Source organism: Primulina huaijiensis, chromosome 6, assembly GCF_012295235.1.
Source record: "Primulina huaijiensis isolate GDHJ02 chromosome 6, ASM1229523v2, whole genome shotgun sequence".
In the NCBI taxonomy this organism is placed as follows: Eukaryota; Viridiplantae; Streptophyta; class Magnoliopsida; order Lamiales; family Gesneriaceae; genus Primulina; species Primulina huaijiensis.
The window spans coordinates 10,505,280-10,516,665 of record NC_133311.1 but is presented as its reverse complement, the minus strand read 5'-3'; the positions used below and the strand labels follow the sequence as shown (position 1 = coordinate 10,516,665).

The window sequence follows — 11,386 nt, the reverse complement described above, 5'->3', positions numbered from 1 at the left end:
AAATTCGAGTCTAAAATATATTGTTCGATAGTTCACGATTTGTTTAATTTTTTTTGACAATTTTGTTGGGAAAAACCCCTTCTCGAAATTTGATCATTTGGAATTAAAGCTTGCCTATGTGACACAAAAATTGGGAACCTTCAAAAATATACAGTTATTGATTAAAAAACATGGCTTGTTATGAATGGGGAAATGCGTCTTGAGTTTCGCAACCATTCTTCTGCGGAATGTCTTGTATGTCGCACATGAACAAATTTTAGCAAGCACAGATTATGTGGAAAATAGACAAATTTACGTACAAAGAGATCCACACAAATGCATTCCCATCTTAAAAAACACAGTTGGTTCACATATTTAAGTACCAAAAAAAAGAGGCAACATCCCAAATGGGGAAAGAAATACAACTCGATATATCCTGTAAATATATATCACACGACCCACAACTTGCTTACTGGAAGACAGAAACTTCTCCATTCCAACTACAACTAGCAACAGCATTAGGCATTGTGGGATGAAACACAACATCCACGCATGCTTGCTCGTAAGCCTTGATCTTTTTTAGGAGTTTGGAGGTTTTCGAGTCGTAGAAGTACATAAATCCATCGGATGAGCCAGAGGCAACTATCCCTCCATCTAAGCTGAAATTGCATTTGATAGGGAATCCAAATACACCATGACTTTCATATCTCTTGTACTTGTCCAGTTTGAATGGCGGCTGGGATGAGATAATTGCAATATAGTTTCCATTGGATTGAGCAATAAAGTATGGCTCAAAAGGATGACATCTTATACTTGGGCATGTGTATGCTTCTGTATAGACCTGAAATGTCAGATGTAAAGCGGGTTATGATATACAGAGTCTGGAAAATACAGAACATTTCAGAGATGGTAAAAGAAATACACAAAGACAAGCCACATATATTGAGCAAAGCCTTTGAGCATGCATGTCAATGCAACATAGATGAATATATCACGAGTGTATTTTATTTTTTCAATTTTAGATGCGCAACGTTTCTCGTTTTGGTTAAAGGGGAGATGAGAGGGAAAAGACTCCCATGGGATTAAATGGATAAACAATGAATTTGTTCTGATTTCACATCGATTTCGCTATAACTTGTGAAGTGACGTATAAGTAGTTTGACCTAAAAAACTAGTCTTTGGGCTCGGGCTCTCTTGAACTAATATCTAAAAAATTGATGCTCAGTGTAGGGATTAACATTCATGTCTAATACCAGTGAGGGAGTGAATACTGTCAAAAAAAAAAAACTACAATCCACCAGAAATTATGACAACCACCAGAAATGAGGCAAAAATGGATCTGATGGGCTGGAGCCAAGGAACAAAAGAACTCAAGAATCAAGAACATCAAATTGACATGACGGGAAAATTTGAAATTCCCAATGGGAGAGCCTCAGCAGAGATTACCGCTCGGGCAACAAAAAAAAGGAAAAGAAGAAGATACCCACTGCAGTTCTGGAAGTGGACACAACAATTGTTTTTTAGGAGAGGTAGAATTTGATAGGAGAGAGCATGGACAAGAAAGTGACAAAATGAAACAAGCCCTAACTCAAGCTTCCCAGTTTGAAGGAACCAATCCCATTAGTGGCTTTCTAAGTCTGATACAATGACATTATTTGAAATCCAAGGCACCCCAAACGGTCAATCAAGTCCCAAAAACATTCATCTGTATGGAAGGGCCGGATTGAAATTAAAAAAAAAAAAAAACCGAAATCGTGTAGAAAGATTTGTGAAGGGCTCATGAGTCGCTACAGTGAAACAAAAGAATCAAAACCACACAAACATCAATCATCTCTTATCTTAATTAAAATTATTTTGCAAGCAAACACGATGTTCAAAAATGGGATTTATAAACTCAAATATCTGGAAAATCAGCTAATAGCTTGGACTGGACAACAGCAGCAGGTATAGGCCACACCCTTGCACAGATACGAGGGCAAACTAGATGACAGGATATTTTGGTGTTCGGTGGGAATTATTGCAGCACCGAGACTATTGGTTGCAATACTAGCAAGAGTGTGTGCAGGAGAAAAAAGTGATTGTGCTTTACGAGTGGTCAAAATTATAACCCAAAATATCAATATGTCCGAGTAGATCTCTTTGGGTCAGAATATTGGCAGAGCCGCAGAAGATGAAAGGGAACGGAGAAGGGAATTTTGATGGGAAGATGAACAAGAGCATATATCAAGGATAAAATCAGAATTTGGAACTAATTTTGCTTTAGTTAATTGTTAATGGACCTAAGTCCAACCCCATAAGAATTTAGAAAGCAACTATCCAAAGCAACTATCCAAACAGGGATGCGAAAGGCAGGGCTAAGGAAAATAAAATGTGAATGAGGGAATCAGTATGGGGTACACAAATATAACTCAGTTTTGATGATACTAGCTTGGAGTCAGGGCAAGTGGTTTTACTCTTGTAATTGCACACTCGATCAATTTATTAATACTGTTGCAACCTTTGTAATCAGGTCATCAGATTTAGGAAGGAAAATTCCCTGTAGAGGAATTAATACCGAATAGAGCTGCGTCTCTTCATTTACATAAACCTTCTATCAGAGTAAACACTCCTTAGTAGATCCATTGTACTTATATGAATAAATTCACCATTTCGTATGCAATAATTTAACAATGAGCAAGTACCAGCACAAACAAAAATTTTACCTGATTAGATAATGGAACTTCTCGTGAAACGTCCCAAACAATAATCGCATTTTCACTAAGATTGCTTTTGGACACATCGCTGGAGGTGATAACTTGCTTGCCATCAACAGTGAATTCTACATCAAGAATGGGACCAAGACTTCGGACATATTGGTGTACCAACTTGCCAGCCCTAATATCCCATAATTTAAGCTGGCCTTTTGATCCCCCAGAGAGAAAAAGGTTGCAATTGCTTGGGAAAAATTTAACAACTTCTACGAATTGATCCTCCTTTAAAATCTGAAGCTCAATTCCCTTTTCTACATCAACCAACCGTGATGTGCAGTCGTAACCACAAGAGAGAACAGATAATCCATCATCTGACCATTTCACATCTTTTACTGCTGCATGGTGGCACTTTAATATCCTGGCTCTTTTCTGATCTCGACTCCACACATTCCATATGCAGACAGTATGATCCATTCCAGCAGAAGCAAGAAGGTGAGCTGAAAACTAAAATCATAGAACAGATCAGAAAGTCACATAATGATAAGATAATGACAGCAGGACGATACTGACAAACGCATTTAGGAGATGATAGATTCTAAATCTCACAAATAAATCAGCGTATAAAAAATTGTGTAGTGAACATTTTCAACAGCCTCGATGATGTACACCAAAACTGGAATAGAATCCTGTCTTTCCCATATGATATTTGACCAAATGGTTTTCAAATGTAGCCACTTTAAGGAAACAAAACACTTGTTCTTTTCTGCATCTCAAATCACAATACCACTAGGCCTTGATAATTAGAACCATGCTTTTAATTTTTGCCAATCCAATTAGTCCAGATCTAAGTCAATCACATAGCCATGAACAAGCAATTTATAAGAGACACAACATAGACAAAATACATGGGCACAACAAAACACTTTTTGAAAGTAATATTTAATAGAAGTTCCAATCACACAAAAGAACTTTTTGAAAGGCGTGGAAGAGAACTATCAAGCAATATTAACTCATAGGCATACATTAACCTCAATAATCACTCACCATGAGTTCTAGACCACTGTACTGTATTGACAGATTTGGCATGCCCATTGAGACCTACAGAAACGGACTGAGGTGTTTGGGTGGAGCCTACTCTGCCCTTCACATGACGCCTCAGTGTCGTAAAAATACCATGGGGTAAGTCTGAATCTGAAAGGTTTCCTATAACTGACAGGAAAAAGAAAAAGCAGATTGGCTACTGGCTACGGGCATTTATAAAACCAATAAAAAAATTCAGGACAAGAAGTTAGAATATCAAAAAAGATTTTTAAAATCCAATCTCACATTTATATCCATTCTACACAAACTTTGAATTTACCAACTCCAAATCCTTTTCCACGTCAATCGCATAATATGTTTGAGTGTTCTCCCAAACTAGTCTTTTGGTTAAGCCGTTGAGCTATCCTCTTAGATTATATCATAACATTGTTATCCACTCCATATTGACAATGTGCCAATGAATTGATCACAAGATTAAACTGTACTCGTCAAATATACTCAAAACCCCCAGTGACAGGACACCGATACAATCACAACTTAAAGGAATGTTTATGAAGCTTATTTTTGCATCCACCTCTGATCCATCTGAGTAACGGAAGCTAGTTGATTGTCATTTTACACCTTCTACGTTAAAATTTCAAAGTATAACTTGTGAAAATAATATAATTTATCAGTCGTGCCGACCAAATTTCATCAATAGCATGAAATATCAACAGAAAGAGAGAGAAGGGCAGCAGACAAAACCTGGTGACAAGCTGCGGGATACAGGGTTCGTGTCAGGAAGTTTGGGACCCGAAGCAAGCACAGCTCGCTGTCTTTTAGATATGTATCCTCCTGGAATCGGGGCTTCGGGAGCAGGCATGGGTAACGGAGCAGGGATGGCATGTATTGTTTCGATTCTGATCCGTTTAGGAGGAGGCTTTAACAGGTTTTTCTGTTCTGATCTTTCCCCGCCGTATTCGTCGGCGCCGTCGTCGTCGGAAGCAGTTGAGTAAGCTTTGGAGATTAGATCCATTATTCTCCCGTGCTATTTACCCGGAACGTACAGAAATATATACTTTCCCAACACTAAAAGCATGTCAATTCGGGTGGACCGGCTTGGATCAGGTTTAGCAATAATATTATTCAAAAATTGTTCAACTCGAATTCAATTCGAACCCGAATTTGAACCAATCCGAAAACTCTCAATCCAAACCTGAACTCGAACCAACCCGATCAACCCATATAATTCGATTTTTATTTTTTAAAGAAAATTAAATAAAATAATAATAATAATAAAATCTCTCTCATATATATTATTTAAATTTGAAAATCTAATTATAAAAAAATAAAATATATTTACTAAATCAAATAAACAATTGTTTATAAAATAAAAATATTCAAATAAATATTAAATTATGAAAATTTATAATATAAATATACGATAAATATTTTTTCAGACATATAATATATAAAAATATAAGCCATATTTATTAATTATATTTTTTTAGAAAAAATTAAAATTTTCGGGTCAACTCGGTTTAACTCGAACTCAACCCAACCCTATCATTTTTTTCGGTTCAGCTATCGGGTCCAACCCGATCTGAACCAAACCCAAAAACCCTAAACCCAAACCTAATTTTTTTCGGGTTGAACCGTGTCGGGTTGGTGGGTCGTGCCTGATTTTGACATCCCTAAACGTAACTTTCAAGAAAATGACAAAAGTATCCTCAATAAGTGGATCAGTTCTTCCTAAAAAATCTCAATCTTTTCAGTCCCTACACCATATTTTTTTATTTTTAACTCCGTAATTCAATTTTTACACATTAAAGTAATAAATAACAATAAAAAAGAATAACGATGGATTTCCTTCTTCTCTTTTTTCCTCCTCCACTTATGCTGAAAGAACAGTTTCTCCATCTTCTACCTCTACCTCATCAGCCACTTTCTCCACTCTCTTGTCGGATAAATCAGCTGGAAAATTCGTCTATGAACTTACAAGATGAGTATTTTGTTTTTTTTTTTTTTTAAAATTTCAACTTAAATCCGTATAGAATTTGTCGATTCTTACTTCTGTGGTCGATTTTTTTACAAAATTTGGTTATGTAAATCTTTGAAGAAATTGTTTGGTTTTACGAAATAAGTTTCGTTAAAAATTTCAACATTGTATCGTTCGCAAAATCAGTAAATTTTCATGATACTCACTAGAAATATAGGGTCTGGTTCCAATAGGTGATACTAGCCCGCATGCAGCCCTTGAATTTACTTTAAGCATGAAATCGCAAAAGGAGACCGTTAGAAGGGGGCCGGAGGATGTCATGGCGTAGCCCCTCCGATACTCAAGTCAGGTATTGAGAATAGAATTAGAGTGTATCTAGAGACGCTGCTAAGAATCAATATCGTGTATGAATAATTAAACTTTCAAATCTGTTATTTATAGAAGAATATCTGGGTCTGTCATGAGCCACCTACCTAGGTTAGGAATGGGCCAGGGGTCCAAAGCCACCTACCTAGGTTAAGAATGGACCGAGAGTCCAAAGTCTTTTTTGGGTCTGATCTTGATGTGCCTATTCATAGGGTAGTGATACTCACTATAAATATAGGGTTCGGTTTCAATATGTGATACTAGCGCGAATGCAGACCTCAAATTTACTCTAGGCCTGAAATCACAAAAAGGACTGCTAGTAAGGGGCCGAGATGGTGTCCCGGCGTAGCCCCTCCGACGCTCAAGTCAGGTATTGAGAATAGAATGAAATAGCAGCTAAAGACAATGCTAAAAATCAATATATTGAATGAATAATTAGAATCTCAAACTTGGTATTTATAGAAAAATACATGGGTCTGTCATAGGCCACCTACCTAGGTTAGAAATGGTCGGGGAAAGCCACCTACCTAGGTTAGGAATGGGCCCGGGGTCCAAAGTCTTGTTTGAGCCTGATCTTGATTAGCCTACTCATAGGGTATCACCGGTCTTCTCCTCTCGAGTCAAACTGAATTGCAGGTTCTAAGTTCGATTAATTGTGCTTCCCATATGCTTACCCATCAATAACCCTTCACTTTATTTAAAAATAAAAATAAAATTTTTGTGTTCCCTATAAATAGATGCCCCCTCCTCACTCCATTCTCATCTCCCCGCATAATATTTTCGCCTCCCATTCACTAGCTCTCTCCAACGCACATCCGCCTCCCCCTCGCCCGTCTCACTCTCACCTCGCCACTTCGCGATTCGCCCAGCAGCCTCGCCCAAAACATTCTCGCCCGACAGCCACCAACCCTCCTCCCCCCTCGCCCAATCTACCCCCGGTAGCCCCTCGCCCAGTCTCCTCCAACCCTTCTCGAGCGCTCACCCAGCACGCCCTCGCCCAATCCTGCACACACACACACTCGCCCTCGCCCTTGCCCAGCCGCCGCCAACCCTCCTCAACCCACACAGCCTCGCCCAACACGCCCTCGCCCGGCAACCGCCAACCCTCCTCGCCCAGCAACCCCTCACCCTCGCCTAGCCACCGCCAATCTTCCTAGTGTGCTAGCCCCGGCAACCCCTCACCCACGCCCGCATGCCCTCTCCCTCGCCGCTGGCAACCCTCCTCGCCCACTCGCCATGTCTCGCCCATCAACCTCTCGCCCTCTCCCTCGCCCTCGCCCTCGCCCAGCAGCCTCGCTCGACTACCCCGTGTGATTGCCCCTGTCAGCGCGCCCTCATCCGCACTCCCTGCACAGCCACCCCATGCACACCCGCACATCCTCAGTGTGCCCTCACCCTCGCCTTTTCCCGCACACCCTTGCCCAGCCGCCTCACGCGCTCGCCCCCGTCAACGCGCCCTCGCCCGCACAACCTGCACATCTGCCCTGCACGCTCGCCCCCGTCATCGCGCCCTCACTCGCATACCCTGCCCAACTGCCTCGCCCACACCCGCACACCCCCGTCAGAGTGCCCTTGCCCCGCACGCCCTCCTCCCACCATCTGCTCGTTCCCTTGGTCTTATTCCTCGAGTATTTTCTCACTCTTTTTTCGGTTAAGTTTTCTCCTTTGTTTGTTTAGTTACCCTTAACATTCGTGTCTTTATCTGATTCTGAGTTCACTTCATCGAGCAATTCCGAGAGGTCTAGTGAGTCTGACAAAACTAGGACTTCCTTAAAAGATCTTGAATTTTCCCCCAACTCCCACGAGGAGGAAATTGTAAGCCATAATCATCCTGATAAGGAAATCTGTCACGTGAACCAACAGATGAATATATCCAACATCGATACACTATGGTATGGCCACCTATCATCCCACATTTCTCCTACTAGTGAGTCGGGCCTTAGGGCTTTGTGGCATATTCCCTCTTCCCACAAGATCATCATTCTCACCCTCGAAGACCGACCCTATCTAGCTTCCAAGAGTTGTTATACTTTTTTCCAACATCAGTTAGATGCAGGTCTCTGCATTCCTCTATGTGATTTCCTCCAAGAGTTGAGCAATTATTATCATGTACACCTAGGTCAATTCACCCCCAATGCCTTCTGTTTGATATGCAGCTTCGTCGTATTACTTCGGGCCCTAGAACTTCCTTTAGATTGCACCACTTTCTCCTATTTTTTTTCTTGACCAAATCGAAGGAAGGGACCTTCTACGTAACATCTCGATCCAGCCATAAGCTTTTTGATGGGGCTCCTAGTCACATGAAGGACTGGAAAAAATACTTCTTCTTTTTCCAGCCTCCCAAAGAGTTGACTTGTGCCATGGAGTAGTACTCTACTTTCACCAAGCCTACCCTTCCCAATGTTTTCAAGAAGGCTAAAGCATACCTGTGCATTGTGAGTGTACTAGGAGACTGATGTTTTAGTATTCCCAAACTTTATCTGAAGATCTCATGTGCTATGCCAGGTTAAGTCTAGCAAAAAATAAATTGAAGGGGGACGCTGGTAGATATTCTCATTTTTTCACATTTCTCGTTTCGTTTTTATTTATTATGATCTTTGATAACATTCTCATATGGTTCATTGTTTTTATTCACAAGTACCAGAGTCATGAATTCCATATTTCTCCGGGAGCTCGAGAAGAAGAGGAAGGCTGGGGTTCATCATCAACACCCAAGAAGCAAGTTACTCCAGAAGTCATGACAAACACAAAGAGAAATTGCTCCATTGCTGCAAAGAAACCTGCTGGCTCACCTACTGCAACGAAGAAAAAGGCAGGCTCATCCTCCTCCACCCAGAGGCGAGTTTCCTCCCCGCCTCCTTAGGCCGGGTCCCCTCCTCACTCAAGCAAGAAGAAGACTTCCCCTGATCCCGGCCTATCCGTCCAACAGAAAGGTAAGCGAAAGCTCTCCAAGATCTAAATCACATTGGCTTCTTCTCAAGATGTGTCTGGATCAGATGATTAACATCCTTCTGGGCCAGGGATACATCCTTTGTATACCCTGGAATCGGTTATTTTTGGACGAAGTCCTACTCACATAGTGCAGAAGTTATTATTTCAGCGCCATTCCCATGCAGATGCAACTCTTGAGTTCACTGGGATGGTCTGATCTTGCTCGCTGGACATGCAGCAGTCTCACTGAGATATATTTTCCCTTTAAACCTTAACTTGATGTTGCATATATGGTTAATTTTCTCCTCGTTTTCTCATTCTAGTCTTTTTTATTCAGGGCATCATGTATCTAGGAGAGTTGGTCGAGCATGCCTACATTCTCAGGTCGAACGCCTGCCACTATTCACGTGAGGGTAAGGTTCTTCACGACCAGATCCAGGAGACTATCGACGAGGCAAAGGCGAAACATGATAAAAAGAGCTTTTGGAGTCTCAAGCTCGATATGACAAGCTTCTAAAGAAGAAAGAGGAGGAGCTTCAGAGACTGATAAAAGAGCACACAAAAGAGATCCAGAAGTTGAAGAAGGAGTCGAAGATTTCCTGAGCTAAAGCAGCACAAGCCCGCAGGGACCTTAAAGGCGCCAAGGTGCAACATGTGAAGGAAGATTTGTGGTCCGAAAGCTTTCCTTAAAGACGCCAAGTCTGAATAATTCAAAGAGATTTGTGGTTCGAAAGCTTTTAATTAATTGGAGGTGGGTTTCGAGGGCGCAATCGACCTCTTGAATGGCTACCCTCCGAAAGGCGCTTCCACCGACTTCATCAACCTTGGGGACTTCGTTGCGAGTGTCCCTCCTGACCTTTAGACCACGTTTCTTTATTTATGCTATTTTATCATTGATGCAGACAATGTATGCCTTCGGGCCATATTTTGTCACTCACTGCACTGCTTTACTTTCCGTACTATTATGCGATTATGGATTGTATGATGCTTATATTCGATTATCTCCTTTTGTGCACTTTTGGTATGTATGAGACCCATTTTTATGCTACATCGAGTATCTTGCGTTTGAATATACTTTTTCTTCTTAGTTTATCTCCGATGTTTAGGAACCACTGGGGAACAAGCTTACCAAAGCTCATCAGATTGAGTGCGGGCTTACCAAAGCTCTCTCCCTCTCGTCGCGTCTTCTCTTCTGCCATGCTCGACCAAGTAAATACAATATAACTTTTGCTTCCACCTCCTCTTATCCTCTACTAAACATATCCTAAGTAGGTAAAATGTAATTTTCAATCTTCTCACATTTTTTCCTCTATAAAATGTAATTTTCAATCTTCTCACCTCTTCTCCTCTACTAGGCGTAGCCCAAGTAGGTAAAATATAATTTTCCTTCTCTTCAGTTCTTCTCCTCTAAGAGGTGCAGCCCAAGTAGGTAAAATTTAATTTTTCTTCTCCTCAACTCTTCTCCTCTACTAGGGCCCAAGTAGGAAAATTAAAGGTAAAATTTAATTTTCCTACTCCTCAACTCTTCTCCTCTACTGGGCGTAGCCCAAGTAGGTAAAATTTAATTTTCTTTCTCCTCAACTCTTCTCCTCTACTGGGCGCAATCCAAGTAAGTAAAATTTAATTTTTCTTCTCCTCAACTCTTCTCCTCTACTAGGAGCATACAAAACATGCCAGAAGGATAGCTATAAGGCTTCGAAGGACATACAAAATATCATTCTAAAAAAATTTCCCTCAAGCAAGGGGTTTGTTAATGGTCGACCACTTATCATTAAATCAAAGTCGTTGGGATTCACAAATAGAAGAGTCAAAGAACTCGAGATAGTCTAAAGGCTATCAGCCCAAGTAGGTAAATTTTAATTTTTCTTATCTTAAACTCTTCTCTCTATTGGGCGCAACCCAAATAGGTAAAATTTAATTTTTCTCATCCTCATAATACAACAACATTCATGAACTGAATAGAAGAACTTGGTTTTATTGAATTTCAACTGATTACATATGACAAATTCAAAAACAAAATACATCAAAGATAAAATCAAGAGTGATATTTCTTAAGGTGATAAGCATTCCAAGATCTCTTTAAAACCTTGCCTTGCGCATTCTCCAAATAATAGGCTCTAGAATTAAGCTTCTCGATCACTCTGAAAGGACCCTCCCACTTTGAGTCCAAATTTCCTCTCTACTCTTTTTGTACCTTCCTCACGACCAAGTCATGTTGGAATCAGAATTTCGGAGTTTGACAAATTAAATGTTCAATGATTGCCCGAATTGATGGACTCAACTGAACACAACGTAACTGAAATTATGTAACTGAAGTTGCCCAAACTGATTATTAATGTGCTAAAAATCGAAGGCAACTGAATTGATAAAAGCTAACTGAAACTGTGTAGTTAACTGGACG

The 11,386-nt window shown here is 40.5% G+C and overlaps 1 protein-coding gene across 2 annotated transcripts; it reads right to left on the bottom strand.

The window, feature by feature from the left end:
* Window positions 1–296: 296 nt before the first annotated feature.
* Window positions 297–4,768, bottom strand: LOC140979609 (uncharacterized). Of its 2 annotated transcripts, none has more exons than XM_073445093.1 (4): window positions 4,455–4,768; window positions 3,714–3,872; window positions 2,682–3,166; window positions 297–820 (listed from the first exon to the last, which is right to left on the bottom strand). In XM_073445093.1, the coding sequence occupies exons 1-4, from the start codon at window positions 4,723–4,725 to the stop codon at window positions 449–451; spliced, it is 1,287 nt and encodes a 428-aa protein (XP_073301194.1). In that variant the 5' UTR covers window positions 4,726–4,768; the 3' UTR covers window positions 297–448. The 2 variants fall into 2 exon arrangements, with proteins under 2 accessions (XP_073301194.1, XP_073301193.1); XM_073445092.1 differs by having other exon boundaries at window positions 3,714–3,878; window positions 4,455–4,767.
* Window positions 4,769–11,386: the final 6,618 nt, after the last annotated feature.

Coding starts and splice junctions, on each gene's coding strand:
- LOC140979609 (XM_073445092.1), bottom strand. CDS start 4,725: ATGGATCTAATCTCCAAAGCTTACTCAACTGCTTCCGACGACGACGGC. Junction 3,879..4,454: donor ATCCCGCAGCTTGTCACCAG/GTTTTGTCTGCT, acceptor TTTTCCTGTCAG/TTATAGGAAACCTTTCAGAT. Junction 821..2,681: donor AAGTTCCATTATCTAATCAG/GTAAAATTTTTG, acceptor CTGACATTTCAG/GTCTATACAGAAGCATACAC.